This window comes from Oncorhynchus mykiss, chromosome 25 (genome assembly GCF_057628025.1).
Source record: "Oncorhynchus mykiss isolate SJ-2025 chromosome 25, ASM5762802v1, whole genome shotgun sequence".
In the NCBI taxonomy this organism is placed as follows: Eukaryota; Metazoa; Chordata; class Actinopteri; order Salmoniformes; family Salmonidae; genus Oncorhynchus; species Oncorhynchus mykiss.
The window spans coordinates 81,798,766-81,821,937 of NC_143046.1; the positions used below are offsets into that span (position 1 = coordinate 81,798,766).

A 23,172-nucleotide genomic window follows, 5' to 3' on the forward strand; every position below is an offset into this window, starting at 1 on the left:
TATTGGCTGTACTATTATTGTTATGACTGTGGATCTATTCCTGAAAAATAGTATTATTTGTATAAAGGTGGTAGGCCTACAGACCTATTATTATTATTTATTATTATATTTTTTGTTATAGCCAAGCATGGTAGGAATTGACCATATAAAAAATCGTTGTGTATTCCATGTGCAGGCCTACTAGGCTACAGTAGACCTACATCCTCCTATGTGTATCTCTATGCATTTTCCTGTAACCCAGCCGTTGCCTTACATTATGCGTTGCGATCACCAAAATAGTTCCATTTGTAAATTAATGAATTCTGTATAACATCGTCTACCACTGAAGAGATTAAAGGTGATGAGTGATGTATCGATGGAGATCACATTAATTACCATGGCACGTCATCTAATCTATCAGATCAGCAGGGCATCTTTTGATGTCTGTGGTGCCATGATTTGTAGCCTATTATTTTAACCCGATATTTTCCAATATATTACACAGTTGACTAAATAGGTAGGCCTATAAGTTTTGTGGAAATCTAAAAGGCATGACTAACAATGAATTCAACTCTGCTCTCCATGCAAGTCCTCAGTTTAGGACGATGTTCCTCGCGCATGGTATAGGCCTAGGTTTAATACTAGCGGTGCTCTGCTTATTTGAACTAAAGGAATTTAAGGCATGCATCGTATAGTTGACTAAAACAGGATTAGCCGTGTCGAATGGTCCTAACCGCAAGTCAACGCATCGCATCCTTTCTGATCTGTAAAACACGACTAACTGGTTTTGGGGGATACGGACCAACGGGACAGTCGACGTAATAACCCAATTTCAATATTTTCGTTTCTGTCCATTGAGCTCGCTTGTAACCAATGTGGAAATCCTTAATCGTACGCTCAAAATGGTGCAAACATAATTTCAACTTCACGCACCAAATCCAGATTTTTTTTAGGCTAAAATAATGCAGCCATTAAATTATCAATATTCCGCTGCCAAATGCACATACATGATCTATCTTACCTCTGTTGTAGGCCTATGCCTTTTTAAGATAGCCATGCACTGTAAAACATACATTTTTTTCGAATTATGTTGTTTTTTAAGGTAATTCAGTGGCTGCCAGTTACCTGTAAGTTACTGTAAAAAAAGGTACAGAATGTTACCGTAAATTAAAGTTTACAGTAATGTACTTTTAAACCAACGCTTTACAGTAATTTACAAGTAGCCTAACTGTGATTTATTTACAGGGGGGTTCTCATCATATGACATGCTTGCTGTTATTTTGGCTGCATGGTGATACACTTATTTTATGTTCCTAGGCTACATGCATGAAGTATTCAACACATTGATTTAATTAAGGGACTGCACAGTTTGAGTGCATCAGATATCCAGATTTGTATATGTTTATTATAGGCTTACGCCTCGTTTTATTTGCACTGTGCAATCAATATGGTCCAAATAGCCTACAGGTTCTCTTTCTGTTTGACCTATTCCGATATTTCGACGAGACAAAAACGTAACAAGCAGTGGACATCTGATGCGCTGTTAGGGTTGGTTGAGCCAAACACAGAGCATATTGGACTGATCTTGGAGTTATTTATATGTGCCCTTATAAGGCAGACTAATGTCCCTTTCGGTAGGTAGACCTACTGTAAATTCAGGAGGATGTACCCGATCAAGGGTGGCTAGGATCTTATCGCCTTCTATTCCCATAAAGGTAAGGGTAAACGCACCCCTCGACCACTATCTCATTCTAAAACGATACAAGTTATTATAAGGCAGGCTGATGTAGCCCTCTCGGTGAATCTAAACAGCGCGTGCATGATGTTCCTGGGGTGGCTCGTGACATTCTTTTATACCCAAAGAGGAAAGGGATAATGCATCCTCAGCCGTTCTAAATTCTAAAAGAGAATAGGCCTATGTGTGTTGCTTTTATTCAGGGCGTGAGGTCATGTTGGTTATTCCACTGTATTATAGACTGCAATGTCACCAGAGCAAGCCTACAGTATAGTTTAAACATTTCCTTCACCGCATGGACTATAGGCCAATATTGAGGTTGCCTAACTGGGACAACACAATACTTTCTGTTCTCAACAGCCATGTTTAGATTTTATTGTTCAATTATTTTCTTAAATATTTCTGAAAAATATCTAGAACTGAATTTTCTACATGGTAATTTGTGGTTGTCTACGGTAAAGCCCTTGTAGAAAACTGTAGAAAACGAGGGTTTGTCTGGTTCAGTATTTTTAGAGAGAACGCCACGCCGCAGAAGCAGCAGCAGCGCCCCCCACCAGATTGACTGGGTATCTCAAGAGATTCTCTCCACATTTTAACCCATCTTGAATTTTACATATTTTCAAAATACCAATAAAGTTGATATCGATAATGGAATGATTATGCTTGACCAGTACTCCTTTGACTGGAATTAAGTAAATCACTCCATATTTTATCTTTATTTAACTTGACAAGTCAGTTAAGAACAGTATCTAGTCAGCTCGGGGATTTGAACTTGCAACCTTCCGGTTACGAGTCCAACGCTCTAACCACTAGGCTACCCTACTCTGATGACGTATTATGAGGAATAGGCTATTATCGGCTTATGCACTTCATCTGTTTTGTGTTTCACCTATTTGTGACTCCCTCTATATCACATTGTTGTATGATATTGCACCATTCTAGGCTATATCACATGATATCTAATTCACGATGTCCCTGCATTGCCCAGTTTATCCTTTATATCCCTGCCTGTATTAAATATTGTTCAGACAATATCATTTGTATGTAACAGACTAATCTAATTGAGTGTAGGCCTATTTATGCTGGCTATACATTGCCTATCAGTTCATACACTATCAGGCAGTGGGATCCGTTTCATATACAATCTGATAAATCCTAATGTTATTGCATAATCCGCTATGGGGGGAGTCTAACGTGTTCCCAGCGGTGCTTGGCCCGGCACCTCTGTTTTGATATCTCGTTGTGTAGTCTCTGAATTAACTTGAGACGTGCGCAGCAAGCAACATGTGTCCAGGTTGGTTCAAAAAAGAAGGCTATTTCATAATGTCCATGGTGAATAGCACTAAAACAACGTTACCACAATGTCTTACACGTTGTGCTGTACACTTACTGCCTCAATGCTTTTTGTACATATTGATAAAACAAATCATAATTCGACCAATTTCATCAAACGTCAAAATCGTCGCTTCATATTTTCTGTTTTGTAGCCTAATGTTATACATTCCTGGTTATTTAATTGCATATTTATTGTTGATAATGTATCTTAACGATAGAATCCTTTATTGAAACAATAACAACGTGGACACTTCGCCTCTGTTATGGTAAAAAGCTGAGGGATGGGCCTGGAGAAAATAAGGTAACCACTCTCAAATTTATACAGAGCTATGGATGCAAGAACTGTCCATCCATGACATCACAATGATAGTTTTAACCATGTTTTGAGGCTTTACAGTGTTTGTTTACATTGTTTACAAATATTGGCGTAAAACAAGCTTGGATTTTGGGTTCTGATGGGGTACGACAGTTGAGTTGAAGCAAGTTATAATTCTTAAAATATCAATGGGTAGCCCATATATAATTAAATTATATGACCAAAAATTGATGTAGCATCTAAGGATTTCAGATGTAAGATGGCCTTGTGTAATAATATAACATCCAGAATTATAGCAGGGTAGGTGGATATTATGGACGGACAGAACGCGCTCCTATTAACTTGATGACCAGTAATCAACTTTCCATGACAGTGGCGTTTTGTCCAAATTAAAGCCATTTGACGTTATTATAATGATGTTCTTCAAATTGCGTGTTTTGCGTTTTCATAGCATGGCCATTTTATGAACAAGACTACGTGTAGGGATTTTACATTGAATGAACATTGATGTAGTGAATGGAATCTTCATTTGATACAGTATATGACCACTTTTTTAAAGAATAACAATCTCTCAACTAAATGTGAACCAGAGGATGAGGGCGCGAGCGTTCACTTAGAATTCCTCTGAGACTGATCCAAAGAACGTCTGAGAAGTCAATGGAGTGTACTAAAAGCCTTTCCTCATAACAGACAAATGATTCGTCTATCAGCCATTGCTTTTTGGGGTACTGTATTAATAATCAAAGTAATTGGGATTCTCTTCATTTTTCTGTCTCGGGATAGCCTATACTGATCGTTGTTAAATTGATAAGTCCCGGACTCTAATTGTGTCTCTTTGCCAAATCAAACTATCATAGTTGAAATCGTGTGACAATCATTACTACAGTAGATTTAAGGAACTGTGATAAATCGCCTATAACGTATCTGACGCTAATGGCCTACTGGAATCAGCATCTTCTACTAAGAGAGATGGACGTTTGTCATGTTATTGGACAGACAGAAGCCGAAACATCAGAGTTTTCTGGTGTAAACAGACTCCTTTAGAACAGAAGGCCCATCCTTTAACGTGAAATCGTGACGGCATGACGAAGTGGCAATATGAATCGAAGAGAACTCTGGGTGAATTTAAAGGTTGTGCATACAACCAGTGTAGATATAACTTTGTATTTTCTCTATGCTGCTCAGTAGAGAATGCACATGTTAAGACGCAAGGCAATAACTTGATATCAACGAATCATTTGCCTATTGCTAAAATATGATCGTTCCTTTTCAGAGTTTAACATTGATGCAACATAGTATGTAGACTAGGCTCTCTGTGAAATGTTTATTCCGGTCGAACGGCAAAAAGACTTACCCAAAAGGAAAATGGGTCACGGCAGGCCGTTTAGGCTTCACTACGTTCAGGTATGTGGTAACTGTAATTGCCCCAGTAATAATGCCATAATATCAAATGGATCATGTCAAATAACATCCAAATGTACTTGACGATAAAAAATGTTGATCCAAAGTCTCATGATGTCAATTGAGCTTTTAGTCTGAAATTGTAGTTGTGATGCAAGGAGGAGATCATTTGAAATGTGAATATTAATAGCAATGATTTGGTCTAAATATGAATTATGCTATTTAAGTCGGTCTATAATCGAATATTTCTTAATGATCAGAATGTTTTGGGAATGTAAACTGTATCATCTTTCATGTTTAAGATTGCAGCGATAAGACAATTATGACAATTATAATATGTATTTTTATGGCTATGATGATCGTGATCAGGCCTACTACTATCGCTATGATTATGGTGATAGCGTACTGTAATTAATGTGATTATTATACGATTCGTATTCATTGTTAAGATAGTCATTATTACCATTATTATTCGTTGGTTGTCATTATTATTTAATATAATATATTTGCCAATAACAACAACATATTATTATTATTAGAGGCTTTCATTGATGTTATCATGCTGTGACTGTGTATTGCTGCTGTTATTTATTTGAATATATGCGATGGTCAAAGGAACCAATTGGGCACAGAAGCCAATGACGTGGAAACAAGGTTGATTTAACCAGTGCGTGCCCAGTGGGAAGTTAGCCTTATTTGCTTTGCTTCTTGCTTGTAGTACAAGTCTCAGAGCCAAAATAATTGTCACACTGCAATTTAGTGGGCCAAGTTCAGACAGTGTATTTAGGCTACTGATGTATTGAAGCCAACGACTAGACTAATATATAATATGAAAAATGTCCTAAAAAGTTGTACTCTGTCTGGACCACTTTGGTCCTGATTTCTCCCCTGGCTACACGCGAATATGATATTGTACTTTCCCAGTGAAGATGGTGTGATGACAGCATCTAAAAGCACGTTATCTGTGTTTTGGGTTGCTAGGGGTGCGAAGTATACTTCCTGGTCCTTGAGATTCTGACAAATCTGCAGAAATGGCAAATGAGTTAGTGATGACTATAGGCATACTCCACTACAGTTTCCCACTTGCTATAATGACTGGATGGACTCCATTGTGGGAACTCAGCTTTCAACCCTAAATAGACTCTAGAGTCTAGAGGAAGGATAGTGTTTCTGAGTTGTTAGGAACATTTTGGAGCTATTAACATTAGTTTCTAACTAATTTCAGGTATCACAGATGTGTTAAATATGAGTTATATCATATTGTATTATATATATTTATTTTTTTATCTCGGGAGGGGGGGGGGGGGGTCTCTGCATGGTTTTAGCAAATGTATAATCGCAGCTTGGGACCTTTTTAAAGTGTCCCATTGATGACTCGAACCTCTCTCATCCGACACCATTAAAGCCCTTTACAGGTTAACACTTCTGAAAGGTTCGGAAAGGTTGAGTGCCCTGGAACTTTAGTACGGCCGTAATGAGGACGACTGCAGGTTAACGAGATATAGTCGTGTTTCAGAGGGCTAGGGCTGGATTTCACGTGAGGAGGACAAAAGAAACAATATTTACGACACTTTTAAGCATCCATCATTTTGACATCTGTACGTCTGGCACCTGGTCTTCATTAACATTAAGAGCAGAGCTCGGCCAATCAAAAATATTGGAAAATCTATTTTGCACAACAGTCAAATGAGTGGCAATATACCATTTACATAATTTAGCAGACGCATTTAAAAATTAGGCTTAAATGCCTTGCTCAAGGCAACATTGGCTGATTTGTTTCACCTAGTCGGCTCAGGTATTCGAACCAGCACCCTTTCGGTTAGTGGTGCAATGCTATAAACCGCTTCCTGCCCCGAGGTACAGACGTCAGTTCAAGGCCTAGTATTGATTTACATTTGGTTGAGTTGTCAACTAACGTGAAATCAAGTCATTGGATTATTGTCATTGGATTTAGGTTAAAAGTTGCCTGAAAAAAAATTGATATTCTTTTATCTTGATGACAGATGTAATCTGTTTTCCACGTGTATTCAATGTAATCACATTGAATGTTTTTGTTGAAATGACATGGAAACGTTAATTCAATCAGTTTTTGCCCAGTGGAATGTTTCGTTTATGTTGGGTAATTCTTCAAAACGAATTCATGTAAACATTAGTTCGTTTTAATTCAACACTGTTGGTGAATTAATGTTGTTTGTTGATAGGCCGTCATTGTAAATAAGAATTTGTTCTTAACTTACTTGTCTAATTAAATGAAGGTTAAATAAAAATTACCTTAAAAAACAATTACCATCATTTTTATTTTACTAGGCAAGTACGTTAAGAACCTATTCTTATTTACAATGACGGCCTTATCCCGGTCAAACCCTAAACATGCTGGGCCAATTGTGCGCAGCCCTATGGGACACCCAATCGCGGCCGGGTGTGATAAAGTCTGGAATCGAACCAGGGTCTGTAGTGACGCCTCTAGCAGTGAGATACAATGCCGTACACTGCTGCGCCACTCGGGAGCCCAATGTAGACTTGACCTACTGTAAATCCAAACCCATAACCTCAACCAAAACCTATAACCTCAACCTGAATCTTTTGTAATTATCCGTTATTTTACCAGGTAAATTGACTGAGAACACGTTCTCATTTGCAGCAACGACCTGGGGAATAGTTACAGGGGAGAGGAGGGGGATGAATGAGCCAATTGTGAACTGGGGATTATTAGGTGACCGTGATGGTTTGAGGGCCAGATTGGGATTTTAGCCAGGACACCGGGGTTAACACCCCTACTCTTACGATAAGTGCCATGGGATCTTTAATGACCTCAGAGAGTCAGGACACCCGTTTAACGTCCCATCCGAAAGACGGCACCCTACACAGGGCAGTGTCCCCAATCACTGCCCTGGGGCATTGGGATATTTTTTTTGACCAGAGGAAAGAGTGCCTCCTACTGGGCCTCCAACACCACTTCCTGCAGCATCTGGTCTCCCATCCAGGGACTGACCAGGACCAACCCTGCTTGCTTTCAGAAGCAAGCCAGCAGTGGTGGTATGCAGTTGGCATGAAGTCAAACATCCTTAAAAAATAAATATGCGTTATGAAATTTGAATAAAATGTATATATAGTCACATTTTGTCCAATACATGTATCTAAAAGGCCAAAATATATGTTAAACATAACACCATCAATTATAGTATATGATAACTGATAAGCCTAATGGGGCCCTTTTCATTCCCGCCCCAGAATTTCTTGACGAAAACCACAAGGACAGGACAAATCTGGAAGAGTGGCCTGAAGTAAAAGTACATTTACTTGAGTAAAAGTAAAGATACCTTAATAGAAAATGACTAAAGTAAAAGTGAAAGTCACCCAGTAAAATATTCGTTGAGTAAAAGTCTAAAAGTATTTGGTTTTAAATATACTTAAGTACCAAAATTACATGTAATTGCCCATGTACTTTTAAGCAACAAAAGTAAAAGTATGAATCATTTCAAATTCCTTATATTAAGCAAACCAGGAGGCACAATTATATTGTTTTTTAAATGTATGGATTTCCAGGGGCACACTCTAACCCACAGACATAAGCATTTGTGTTTAGTGAGTTAGCCATATCAGAGGCAGTAGGGCAGGGATGTTCTCTTGATAAGTGTGTGAATTGGACAATTTCCCTGTCCTGCTAATCATTCATAATGTAATGAGTCATTTTGGGTGTCAGGGAAATGTATGGAGTAAAAAGTACATTTAGTAGAGTAGAGTAAAGTAAAAGTTGTTAAAAATATAAATAGTAAGGTACAGTTAGCCCAAAAAACAACTTAAGTAGTACTTTAAAGTATTTTTACTTAAGTACTTTACACCACTGCCTAAGAACACGTTGGCTAAATATGAGGTTGTGTACTAGCAAGATGCACAGGATCAAAGAGCAGCATTGTCGAGCTCAAACAAAACAGTAAAGGCCTTATGTAGCCTATCTATGGGACGAATATGATGAAGTAAGTTGACACGTTGATTTCCATAAGTTGCCAAGTTTTCTAAGTAACTTTTTAGTTTTCGTATTCCAAAACCAACAGGAATAGAGGAATTCGTTTGACCAGATTTCCTGCATAGCCTACACCCCATACAGAAGAATAGCAATGGGTTCGATGAAACTCGGGTGCTGTCTTGTTTAGTTGTTTTATTAGCCTGTTAAAGTGCTTGCCACATCAAATGACTTTTTGCACCATCAGATGACAAAGGAAATTTTAAAGAGACATGGCATGACATGGTTTACTTTGCATGCCACCAACTTAGAATGTAGAGAATTATTGAAATTCTACACTGGAATTCTATTCCACGATTATGTGGCGCCATCTGGTGGAAATATCCCCTCACGTACAACTGAGCACTAGGCCTACGTTCTTACGAGTCTTCACAAGTAGTCTACCCCCTGTAGATAGGCCAGGTTCCCCCAGTTTGAGAACCCTTGAACGAGGCCAAATACAGAGTCTTCTTTAATTATTGGGACAGTGATGTTTTTTCTTTTGGCTCTATACTCCAAAGGTTTGGATTTGAAATCAGCTTGTGACTCTGCAAACATGTTGAGTGCATTTTCTGTTTGTTTTGGTTGCGTTTCAGATTATTTTGTGCCCAATATAAATTAATAGTACATTTGATTGTAAATAAGAATAGAATATGTTTCTTAACACTTCTACATTAATGTGGATGCTTCTATGATTGCGGATAATACTGAATATATAGTGAATAATAATGACTGAGAAAGTTACAGACGCACAAATATCATACCCCCAAGACGTGGTTGTGTTTCAGATGATTTTGTGCCAAATAGAAGTGAATGATAAATCATGTATTGTGTCATTTTGGAGTCACTTCAACATGAATGTGGATAATACCATGATAACGGATAATACTGAGTGAATCGTGAATAATGATGAGTGAGAAAGATACAGACGCATAAATATCATACCACCCCCATGATATTTTTTTAAGTAATTGTACTTTTAATAGCTTTTTGGAAAATACATGCAGTCATTTAAAAATAAGCTAAATTAGGTTTTGCATTTGTGTTTCATTATAGGCTGATGAGCATATTGTGATATTTATATCATGTTTTTATAACTGCCCACCAAATAACGGATATACTCTTTCTGGATTTCAGATTAGGCCTAATTGTTCATTTAGATCTATAGCAAATTAGGCCTATACTAACTAATTCTACACGCTGCATTCTGGGTCTGGTTGAGACTATGGCCTCAAGAGGGCAGCATGTTACCACGGTGACCTCCAGTCCAATGACGGTGTTGGGAGTTCAACGCTCATGCTCTATTGGTACAAGCAGAGGTCATGGGTGGGCCCGTAAAATAGGCCTATAGAAGTAAATGTTGGTGTTCGTTTTCTCGCCATGTTATTTGAAATGGTAAGAAGAGATTGGTTTATTTATTTATTTAACTTTTATTTATCCAGGTTAGTCTCATTGAGACAAAAATAAATAAACTAAAAACTGTTTTTTTTTTCAAGAAAGACCTGGTCCAATCAAGACAGCAGCAGGGAGTAACATGGTTTGAGACAAATATCAACGTACAGACTTAGACACACCATAGCTTGCCCAAGGACACAACGGGTACACCACTGCCCATGTTATCCAGACTAGCACATTTGTTAATAATTTGTCAACTTGTTGTTTTAAGTAGTAGTACGAGCACTTTTCTTTGGACGCTGATATCTTCATTGCAAATGCCCCAACAACACCCGTTGTTCCTTTTCTCGAATTACTTTACTTTTGGCACGATCTTAACTATGGCCGTGCGTTTTTAAACCGTTTTAGACCTATGGCAAAGAGGGCAATCGAAAGAAATGTACAGTGTAATAGCGAATGCCAGAGGCAGATAGATATGGCTCTAGGTGTAACCATCAATATTTGGGATTCGAATTGCGAATATCGTTGAAGGTTTATGCACACATTTAATTAAAAAAAATACATCGTTGTTTTTGTGGTGGTATTTCTTAGATGCTTAGAATTAAATATTTTTTTCTTTACATTATCAACATATGTAGGACAGTTGCAGAGATCAAATCAGATAGGCCTAAATTGAGATTAAATAATATTTTCAACATAATTTGTTTAACTTGTATTATTACACATATTACATAATGTTTGTAATTAGATAGAGTAAGAGATATTATTTATTTTAATTGTCTTACCAAATGTGCCTAAAGGACTATACACTTCAAGTAAGAAAATCTCCATTTTGTTGAGAAGATTTGGAACCAACCGAGAGCCTAACAACCAAAGTAAATATTTGGCCGTAAAGAGCTCCAGTGGCCTCTCCTGTCCTTTCCTCTCCTGTCTGGCTGAAGCTGAGGTCTGAGGGTGTAATAGATCAAGAGGGCTCGCGAGGTCATTGTGGAAAGAAACATTCCCGTTATCATGAACATGACTTATCTTTGCCTTACGAGGTTTTGCACTTAAATTGAAAGTCCTTTTCAAACGTACCCACTTGAGCCACCGTAGTAGGCCTACTTGCTTTCACTAATCTGTTAGTTCTTGCGACCTGGCTGTAGTGTTTGTCAACATTATTTGAGCAGTTGTTCACTGAGTACCTCGATGCACAGATCTGCGTTTTTTATAGGAGGATAATCCCTGTTTTTTATAGGAGGATTATCCATGGTTTTATAGGATGAATATCAAACTATGATTAAACAAAAGTAGCCTTTCTCTTGATGTCTCTAGGGTGTGTTTTAGATCTAAATGAGTCTACATTTAGTGTTGTCGATTCTGTTTTTGTTACCAGGCTTGTTTTTAGAGTTGTATTCAGTGCATAAAGATGCAATATCTTGGTGCGTAAAGATTAAAGCGAAATGAAAGGCCACTATTTTGATAAGCCATATGATCCAAATCATCTAGGTCAGCGACTCCGTTTGTGTGGTGGAAACTAAAAGGCTTTTTAATTCGTTTGGAAATGCATAAGTAATATTTCTGCTCACTATGAACTTGGCGGGTGTTCGACGTAGAGCAGCAGAGGATAGTACTGCACGCATCCCATTCCATTCAAAACCACGACAACAAGGAACAAGCTCGGATTTATTCTGGAAAGTTAAAGGACATTGTTGCAGGGCGTCAATCACCGTATTATTGCAGGACTGAACAAATGCAAAATCTCGAATGGAACAAATGCTTCCAACGGGTCTCGGACGCAGAGCTACATTTCCCTCCTTTGTTCTCGGCCTCTGGTTGGCTGGTTGGCTGGTTGTGTTCCCCCTCGGCCGACCACCCAGGACGACTTGAGATGGGAGGCTGAGGCTTGTCCACTCTCCTCGCTAGGGTAGGCTCTGTCACCAAGGCAAGGTGCGCGGAGCAGAGCAGAGATGATAGAGGCTGGCATGGGAACTAGATGGAACTCCACTGACTTGCCTGTGCAAGTATATCTGAAGTGTGGGACAAGAGCCAATATTAGACCTTTCTTCAGTCTGAAGTACAGTTTAACACACTCCAAAAAACGAACGGAAAAAAAAGCAAACATGCATTATACGTTTATGCCTCATCTTCCCCTTACAGCACTCCTTACAGGTGCCCCAGAATATGAATGCGTCTTCTGGTGATTTTTGATCACCTTTATCAGATGCCTCATTACTTCCTATTTATATCCCTTTATAAAACATGTGTTTTGACTGGGGGTGAAGGACACCTGTTCCGCCTTAGCGATATTGCGTTTGACCCATCCAAGAAGGGCGTGTCATATCTTGGAATCAAAAGCACTCCTTTGATTCAAGTGTCATCTCTAAAATAATAATAATAATAATACTAAAATACTAACACATTTGTCTCAATTTATTTCACACTGTCCTTATGGCTAGCCTCTTAGAATTCACGTCTGTCACAAAATAAATAGCCATAATACGATTCTGTCTTCTCATTAGAAATTGGTCATTGTCATCTCTCCATTTTAGAGTGGTGCTCTATGTGTACCCTATACAGAAAAACGTATTTTCCTCGGGAAAATAGAAAGAGATTGATAGCGGAATAAGCGCAAGTTAAAGAAAAATAACCTAATATTGCATTATTTGAAGATGAAGACAATCCAAACAAAATGTCCTTTAGAGGATTTTTTTATTTTTATTGTCCTGTATTTTTTATCTCAGGGACATTATTTACAACATGATTGTTCAAGTCTTTTCAAAATACCTGTAATGACTACGGGCTGCACATCCATAAATAAATTAGTTAAACCAACTCAGGGACATCTCACACTAATTGCTCACTTTGTATGCAAATATTGGACATGTTATTTCGACGGGGGGGAGTGGCGGGGCTGGGCTCTGTTGTCACTTGCCACCCAAGATGTGATTCAGCTGCAACAATCACCATTATCTGGTCACCACTTTTAACGATACGGGACGAATCTGTAATGATGACGAGTGTTTCCTTCCGCCATTGTTGAGGCAATGGTGTTATTCTTCTGTGCGGGTTCACACCTACCATCATTGGATAACGGCACTCGAATCATTCAGGTACTTAGCATCCTGGAGGAGGATATATAAGCGGGCGAAGTACTGTTTATACAAACACTGCACTACCTCGTGTCCACACACAGACAGGGTATTCTAGGTCGTCTGTGACTCTGACAGCGCACGCTTAGCCATTTTTTGATACGTCGCTTTTGCTCCTATATCAACGGCCTCTCTCCTTTGGATAGTTTTCACGCACAAGGATTCCGTTTTTTCCGGAAGCAATGGCTGGTGCTGCAAAGTTCAGTTTTTCCGTGAGGAGCATCCTGGATTTGCCTGAAAATGACGCAGAGACAGTGCAGCGGGGCTCCCCCGGTAACTCCTGCTCCAGCTCCCCTTACTCCTCCTGGATGGACAGCGACCGGACCCCTTGTCTCTGTAAGTCAGGTTGACACCTGAGCATAGAAACAGAAAACCACTTCATATTATCCATATAAACACATAACACATACTATCTCTGACTTTGTTGATAGCTATTTTATTGAATAAAAATATACTTAATATGACTGTGATATGTGGTTGTCCCACCTAGCTATCTTAAGATGAATGCACCAACTGTAACTCGCTGTGGATTAAGAGCTTTTGCTAAATGTAAAAATGTAAATATGGGTCTTGCCTAAATTGACACAATTTCATATAATCCATTACTGCGATTTCCAACATAGCTGTTTTATGAAATCCAAATTGGTATACAATTAATTAAGACTTGTGTAATTATTGGATACATTTTATAAGGATACGTGTAGTCTATTAAAGCCTTCTATTATTTAAACATCTCTATATTCTGATATTTCTGGTGATATTGTATATCGTGAGTTGTTTATATGGTTTCTTGATCAGTGTAATAACATCATTTGTAATTCCTCAGCTTCAGATGAGAGCAGCCTGGAGACTGCCCCAGACTCAACCAAGTCAGATGAGTCTTCTCTGGACTCAGGGGCAGAGAAGAAGAAGTGCCGCGTGCTCTTCTCCAAGGCCCAGACATTCGAGCTCGAGAGGCGCTTCTGTCAGCAGCGCTATCTGTCAGCACCAGAGCGCGAGCAGATTGCCCATATTCTCCGCCTGACGCCGACGCAGATTAAGATCTGGTTCCAGAACCACCGGTACAAAATGAAGAGGTCACGAGCGGAGGGAACGTCACAAGACATAAACCAACCGTCTATGTTGCGCAGAGTAGTGGTACCCATCCTAGTTCGGGATGGCAAGCCTTATCAGACCTGTTTCATTGACACGGAGAAAGGAGGCTGTCTTGGGCCGACCACATTCCCGGGTACACCCTTCAGTTTTGGGTACCAGTCTTTCCAGCATCCGTCGCCGTTCGCTCTACCTCAACAATACCAGCACTTTGCCAGCCCGGCAGCATCCAGACACACCTTTGCTTGGAGAGACTTTCTGAACGACTCAGCTCAATTCAGTGCTTTTACGTGACTATAAAATATTAAGTAGAGGAACACTTACAACCACTTTAAATGTTTTCTGAATTATCTTATTTTTCGAGGTACTTAAAAGTGTACTAATAAGTACAGTAATGTTTTTTTATGAGAAGTATTTTGCACATATTTTATTTTTGGTATTTTATTAAATGAATTGAATGATATTCTCGAAAGATTGGAATCGTTATTAGTTTATTGTAATCTGATGGTAGGCCTATGGACATTCTACTCCTAGATTCAACCCCCCAATTCGATAATGTGGTGTATGCAAGCCTGATTTGTGTGTAGCCTATATTTTATCAGTATTTTCAATGTTCAGTTATTTGTATGAATTTCAAATCTACACAATGATATTTATCAAATGTACTAGGAAAGTAAAGGATTTCATTGATTTAAATATTCCGTTTTTCACTGTTGTCTGAAAATGTTATTGAACAAAATCGTTGTGTTGTTTGATAACATGTTTTGTGTTTTTATAGAATTACGAATAAATAGTTTATTTTATAAATTTTTGCACATATTGTCAAGTATTTTTAATGTCATCATGCAATGAAATGTATTCCAATAAAACTATTTGGGGTATGAGAGGTACACCATCCGATCAGATAGATATAGGCCTGACACTATTTAGGATTATAGCTAAAACATAGTTGCATCTTACCAGTGCATGTTATTTTTTATTATTTTAGTAAAAATAAGAGAAAGTCTTATCTTAGAGGTACCTATAGGAATAAGAAACAAACACCAAGAAATGTGAGCTTTTATCATGTAAAAAGTCCCGAAACCCTAAAGCTGAGCAAACATAATCACTGTCTAAAGACTGGACGTCACTGAGCATAACAATACCTGCTAAACATGCGACTATTTAGCTTATCTCCCTCTTGTTTCAAGAGAGAGCGAAAGTGCCATATGACTCGAAATAAACGCTAAAACTGAAAGTTGTTTTGGTCTAGCCTACAAACGTGCAAGCAACGTGAAGCATAAATTGATCACATCCATAACTCTGCAACAATAGTTTATAACGAAGTTTGCAAACCGTTTTTGCAATGTTATATGTAAGTTATTAGAAAATAATAGACAATTTAACCGAAGAAGGTCTAGACTGAATGGCGACGGGCCTATTTAAAGAAGAACATGTCAGTAATGATATGAACAACTTATATAGTATACTTTTTCAGGGTATTGCACTTTTATTTCATAATTGGTTATTGGTTGGTAGACATTCACAAAAATATTAAATTATGATGGTCACTTTAATTGGTCCTTCTCATTGGGAATTAGATGCACAATTTCATTGCTCCATAATAAATATAATTTTAGGAGGAGAAATCTCATGCTTTTAGGATTGGACCATTACACTGAAATATCAGATTTCAATTTCTTGATTCTAGAATCCATATATGTATGCAGTCAAAGGTCCCGAACCCTTGTGAGGGGTAAAAGACTTCACTTCATTCTCCCTCCCTATTTTCTTATTCCATTGATGGAAGTGAAATATATCTGAGGGGTTGACTGGAATATGCGTTATTCTGTGGTAACATGGGTTATTTTTTCACACTTTCACGACCCCATGTCCTCCGCCCTAGTAGCGCATCGTCCCTGTCGCCAGGTCTATTGTCACTGGCGATCGGGCCACCTTGCCTCACATATGGAGGGGACTGGCTGAAACCCTCCGCGCGATACATCTCCCCTTAAACACTCTTTTTGTGTGCTTGTCTCCAGCTGAATGGACCATTGTCTGTCTTCCAAAGGGAACCTAGACAAAATCCTTAGTGTTTCAATTCTCGTGATGTTTAATCAGTGCCCGCGACAAATTTATGAGGTTTCACTGCACAATGGTGTTTCAGAACATGGCGGGTTTTAAGGCTGACAAAGACTGGCATTTAGGATGAGGTTGCCATTGGTTTTTAGAATTGGGTAGAAGAACGACTTCTTTGAATAGGATGCTTGGTTAGATATTCCCCATACATCTGTCCTTGTCTTCTTCCCCTCTTGACTAGACTGTTCATTTTTTAATACAAGTTAGTTCAAAATATAAGAACATTGACAATGGCAAACAAATGTAAATCGTAACTCAAAATATTGGATATCTTACCCTTGATTCTGTACTTTAAATATGAGACTCGTTTGAAACCCATAATTCAATTGCTGGCAGAATTTCCTCTTTCATTGAATATTACAATAATAGATTTTTCGATCACAAGGATATTCATACATTTTCTATTGTTTTCTTTCTCGTTTTTCAGAAGAGGATAGAAACACTCAAGCTCTTCTTGGCTCTTATTTAAACTACATTTGTGCAATGTTGTGCGAGAAATTACAGGCCTAAGTATCTGCACCTACGTGTGTTGCACAACTGCACCCAAGCTTCTAATCTTAGTAATGCTTCTTATTCCGAAGATTCTAGTGTTTTATTTGGGAACCCTCGTGTCTTTCATCAGAGATAATTTGAGGGTCATAAGGGTCATGTGACACTGGAGGGCACATCTCACCCAGCAGAGGCAATCAGAGGAGAAAGTCAGGGATGCCAAGCTAAAGTGGTAGTAAATTGAATGCAGCTAACCGATATCTTGATGATGGGTTTTTTGAGTCAGGTGTTTTAGTGTGGACATGCAGGGTTCGAATTACTTGCCGCACGCACAGGCTCTTGGTCTGGGCTTTGGTGTAGCATGTCGTTATTCGCATCAAGGACCCCATCTTGAAGGGGTGAACTGATTTGGAGAGACTGAAATGCATGTAACCATTAAAGCCATTGGTGGTGTCACAGTCACTTGTTCTGACGGTATGCCTACAGCTGGGGGCTTGTTGATGGGTCTTTCTATCCGGGATCCTTGGGACGTCGCAACTCTGACGTTGCCCCTTTGACGTTGACATTCAAAATGGTTAGGGTTCTGGTCAGGGTTAATGTTGTGGTTAAGGGTATGGGTTAAGGTTGGGGTTATGATTTAAGGTACGGATGTCCCAATGAACTCGGATAGCGTTAACATTGTCGATGTGGGACGGCTATACCACCGCTAGATGGCAGGATAACACATGATATAGATTTCTCCATCCAGCTGACGTTCACCTTCATCACATGTATGTGGAGCGTCATCACGCATTTAAGAATGTGGTATTATGTGTGTATAGGCTGATGTTAGAGACCTTTTGAAAATACATATTATTCACTCTGTAGACTTCACTGATGTGTATTGTGAAAGCAGGTTAAAACTGTTTGGAAAATGGAAAAAGGAAAGGTTGATTTGGTTGATCATTTACATTTACGTTTTAGTCATTTAGCAGACGCTCTAGCGGGGGAAGCGTTTCGCAATTAGATCCTCCTAAATTACCACGTTTACATGCGCACAGTTTTCCGGATAGTAGCTCATATCCCGCCTAAGGTTTTACTCTGGATTAACTGTTTACACACACACACCTTTGGTATCCCGCTCATGAGTATCCCTGTATCCTTGAATAAACATAATATTTTCCTAATTTCAGTATGGGTTAAATGGAATAGTAACTGAAATATGGACACTGACTGTAGGCATAGCCGCGGGAAGATGCTTCCGGGTGGGGGTGCTGCAGATTTTGTAGCAGATATATCCTTCTGTAGCCCGGCTTTTCCCGCAGATATATATTTCTGTCGCCCGTATGTAGCCAGCCTTTATCGCAGATTTATCACTCTGTAGCTCACCTTTTCCGCAGATATATCCTTCTGTGCCCGCCCTACAGAAGGTTATATTGGACAGCTAATATAGAACTAATAAAGGCCCTTTTGTGACGATATTTTTTCTTCCTCCCCCTAAAAATAAAATGTAAATACAGTGCATTCGTAAAGTATTCAGACCCCTTGACTTTTTCCACATTTTGTTACATTACAGCCTTATTCTAAAATTGATTAAATTGTTTTTTTCCCCCCTCATAAATCTACAAATACCCCATAATGACAAAGCAAAAACCTGTTTTTTTAAAGGTTAGAAAATTTGTTACAAATAAAAAACTGAAACATCACATTTACAAATGTATTCAGACCATTTACTCAGTACTTTGTTGAAGCACCTTTGGGAGCGATTTACAGCCTTGAGTCTTCTTGGGTATGATGCTACAAAATTGGCACATCTGTATTTGGGGAGTTTCTCCCATTCCTCTCTTCAGAGTATCTCAAGCTCTGTCAGGTTGGATAGGGAGAGTTCCTGCACAGCAATTTTCAGGTCTCTCCAGAGATGTTCGATTAGGTTCAAGTCCGGGCTCTGGCTGGGCCACTCAAGTACATTCAGAGACTTGTCCCGAAGCCACTCCTGCGTTGTCTTGACTGTGTGTTTAGGGATGCTGTCCTGTTGGAAGGTGAACCTTCAACCCAGTCTGAGGTCCTTAGTGCTCTGGATCAGGTTTTCAACAAGGATCTCTCTGTACTTTGCTCCGTTCATCTTTCCCCTCGATCCTGACTAGTCTACCAGTCCCTGCTGCTAAAAAAACATCCCCACAGCATGATGCTGCCACCACCATGCTTCACCATAGGGATAGTGCCAGGTTTCCTCCAGACGTGACGCTTGGCATTCAGACCAAAGTGTTCAATCTTGGTTTCTTCAGACCAGAGAATCTTGTTTTTCATGGTCTGAGAGTCTTTAGCTGCCTTTTGGCAAACTCCAAGCGGGCTGTTATGTGCATTTTACTGAGGAGTGGCTTCCTTCTGGCTACTCTACCATAAAGGCCTGATTGGTGGAGTGCTGCAGAGATGGTTGTCCTTCTGGAAGGTGCTCCCATCTCCACAGATGAGCTCTAGAGCTCTGTCAGAGTGACCATCGGGTTCCCGGTCACCTCCCTGACCAAGGCCCTTCTCCCCCGATTGCTCAGTTTGGCTGGGCGACCAGGTCTAGGAAGAGTCTTGGTGATTCCAAACTTCTTCCATTTAAGAATGATGGAGGCCACTGTGTTCTTAGGGACCTTCAATGCTGCAGCCTTTTTTGGTACCCTTCCCTAGATCTGTGCCTCAACACAATCGTGTCTCGGAGCTCTACGGTCAATTCCTTCGACCTCATGGCTTGGTTTTTGCTCTGACATGCACTGTCAACTGTGGGATGTTATATAGACAGGTGTGTCTTTCCAAATTAAATGCAATCAATTGAATTTGCCACAGGTGGACTCCATCATCATAGAGATGTTTCTACAACCTGATTGGAGTCCACCTGTGGTGAATTCAATTGATTTGATATAATTTGGAAAGGCACACACCTGTCTATATAAGGTCCCACAGTTGACAGGGCATGTCAGAGCAAAAACCAAGCCATGAGTTTGAAGGAATTGTCTGTGGAGCTCCGAGACAGGATTGTGTCGAGGCACAGATCTGGGGAAGGGTACCAAAAAAGGTATTTCAGTTTTTCATTAGTAATAAATTGGCAAACAAATGTTGTGGTATTGTTTGTAGATTGCTGAGGATTTTTTATTTATTTAATCCATTTTAGAATAAGGCTGTAAGGTAACAAAATGTGGGAAAAGTCAAGGGGTCTGAATGCTTTCCGAAGGCACTGTATATAACTGTTTTATTACGATTTTTCAGAGGATGCTGCTACTTCCCCCAGCTATGTCTGTATCTATAACCTCTCACATATATATCTATCTTAATGTCATATTTACTCCTGCAGAATTAGACTATGCATTTCTTGCAGTGAAAATATACAATAAATGTTAAATATGTCTCTGGAACAGAGACATATTTCTTTAACCTTTATTTAACTGGGCAAGTCAGTTAAGAACAAATTCTTATATAAAAAAAATACATTATTCTGGTGAGCGCTATATTTTGTCTTCTGGGCAACAAGGCAACAAGTTATGACAGGAGAGAAGCCACATGTAACAAACTACACTTGACAAACAAATGGCATACCAAATGTCGGAAACTACAATATGGCCTACCAAATGTCGGAAATTATAAGCATAAACGTGTCTAATTTAGGGGTGAAAGACGCCAGTAGTAAACTATAGTTGTCTAAATGATTATGTAATTATTATGGTGGATGGACCTGCACAGGTAGCCACTTTTTGAAGTGATTTGCTTGACAATCAGAAGAAACCATCATCACACAACACCCATGATATGTGAAATTGAGCTTGCGCACACCGCAAAAACAACAGTGAAAGGGATAAGATGTTTACATGCCACAGTATCACATCCTACATCAGTATATCCCAGGCATTTTATCCGGGTTGCTCATAACCGGGATACAAGCTTTTTCGGGTTATTGTAAACGGGATGTGATGTTTAAAAACAGATTAATTGAGTATCCCGAATAATAACGGGATATTGGTGTGCATGTAAAGGTTGTCAATGATCTGCAATCCTGATATGTGGGTAGATAGGCCTATATGCTATTTCCCTTCTTGATATTGTTTTCAGTAGTATGACACCCCATGAACGATCAGTTCCAAAACAACAATGTGAACCAGGAACAAAGGTTTGGTGCCCCCTCCACGCCCCACTTCAAAGTCTGCTCATTATTCCAGAGGAATTAGCGCGAGCATTTGGACTAATTAACGTTAATTGACCATAATAGCCGTGTTCCAGAACAGAAAAGAGGTCCTGATTTAGATAATTAAGAAATGCTTTTGGAATTCAGCAATTAGTGACGGCATATATCCCAGAGGAAACGCGTTATGATGCTAATTTAGGGTAATTGCATGTAGGCCTCCTACGTGGAGCAGCTGAAGTATCACCGTAAAGTGCGCTCACCTGTCTACGATAAATTATTTATTGAGAGCACCTACGGGATATGAGATTATTGATTATATTAAAATGCGGTTCTCCTTGATAATAATTGTGAAGACGTACGCTTATGACAATGGATGTTGTGGCCTACAGTGCTATTGAGATGTTGATATTGGGATGAATTTGAAGAATGCATGGTATACCTGTAGATTAGTTATGTAACCAATTGCTGTGGTGCACTTTGGGTAGAATCCTCATTTGATATGTGTGTGCTTAATTAGTTTGTTTGGGCATTGATATCAATGAGCGATTTGTGAGCAAATGTGGTATTATGCACAATTCTCCTCAGAGTTTGCAGTAAGCAAACCAAGAGGGGAAATTAACATAATTCAGCCTTGTTTCCTTTATTGTGATATGCTATTATTTCCATTCAACAGTACGCGTGATGGATGGCTCAATGCAATGCAACAAGAAAATACAAACTTTGAAATAGATGCGACCATGTTTTTCAAAATTGTGATTAAAAACTAGACTAAACTGTCTAAAGTTGACATGATGAGAATCATTGATAATAGACATTCAATACTTAGTCCTATTTTGCATCATCGCCACCAGAAGACGCTGTCTTGCTGTCTTTCTTAAATCCGATGCATGTCCTAGACCACGATATCCAACATATACAGGCTTGCGTTCTAATCAACAAGACTGTACTGCTTTCCTGCATTAAATGATGTGTTCTGTTCGACATTACATCAAGGAACATTTTGTTGTCGTTTTATAATGACGGAGATTTAACTCCAGACTTCACTGCAGTAAGGACTGAGTGGCGCAGCAGTCTAAGGCACTGCATCGCAGTGCTAGAGGCGACACTACAGTCCTGGGTTCGATCCCGGGCTGTGATCGGGAGTCCCATAGGGCGGTGCACAAATGGCCCTGCGTCCTCCAGGCTAGGGGAGGGTTTGTCCGGGGTAGGCTGTCATTGTAAATAAGAATGTTTTCTTAATTGCCTTGCCTGGTTAAATAAAAGGACAAAGCACTGCAATATCAAATTTACCACATCTGTCATTTCCTAAATATCTCGGAAATTACAGTTTGTATCTAGTATTTATAAGGTAGGCCTAAATAGCAATATCAGATTTATTTTGCACTCTTAAATGTGCACCTACAATGTCCAACAAATGTCCAACATTATATCATATCATAACATATTTCATATTTAATCCTAAACTATGAATTTCCCCAGCATGCAGGCTTAAGCTGGGTCAACGGGTAAATCTATAGGCCATGCACGCCCTTACTGACTGTCGACCAATTCAGGTTGAAAAGCCTATAGGAGAGTAATGATAACTAAAAAACGTTACAGTAATGACAATGACGTTATTAGCCTATAGTAAAAGTAGGTCATATATTAGTAATAGTGATAACCCTATTTTTACTATTGGTCATGTTATTGATGTATACAGTAAAGTAGGATACTTGTTCAAAGAATTTGATCATTGTTATAATAGTTAATAATAATAACTATTATAATTATTATAAGTATTCATAGTGGGTGATTTAGGTGAGTTGTGTATAGTGTAGAGTGTCAAGTGATAAAAGTATCTACTCCTTGTAGCTATATACTTTAGTTATTCTACTTTCGTTTATCATTTTGTTTTTCCGTACTTAAGTAATAAATATGAAAACATGTATTTGGTCATCTTACTAGCACAATAAAACAGCGACCAAAAGCAGAGACATTACTTACAGTCCCAACAAAAGCTAAAACAAACAGTCTGTTTTTATTATTATTATTATCATT

The 23,172-nt window shown here is 39.0% G+C and overlaps 1 protein-coding gene across 1 annotated transcript; it reads left to right on the forward strand.

The window, feature by feature from the left end:
* Nucleotides 1–12,910: 12,910 nt before the first annotated feature.
* Nucleotides 12,911–14,681, forward strand: LOC110504235 (homeobox protein Nkx-2.8-like). Its single transcript, XM_036962865.2, has 2 exons — nucleotides 12,911–13,631; nucleotides 14,122–14,681. Exons 1-2 carry the CDS (start codon nucleotides 13,478–13,480, stop codon nucleotides 14,679–14,681), a joined length of 714 nt encoding a protein of 237 aa, XP_036818760.2. The 5' UTR covers nucleotides 12,911–13,477.
* Nucleotides 14,682–23,172: the final 8,491 nt, after the last annotated feature.

Coding starts and splice junctions, on each gene's coding strand:
- LOC110504235 (XM_036962865.2), top strand. CDS start 13,478: ATGGCTGGTGCTGCAAAGTTCAGTTTTTCCGTGAGGAGCATCCTGGAT. Junction 13,632..14,121: donor CGACCGGACCCCTTGTCTCT/GTAAGTCAGGTT, acceptor GTAATTCCTCAG/CTTCAGATGAGAGCAGCCTG.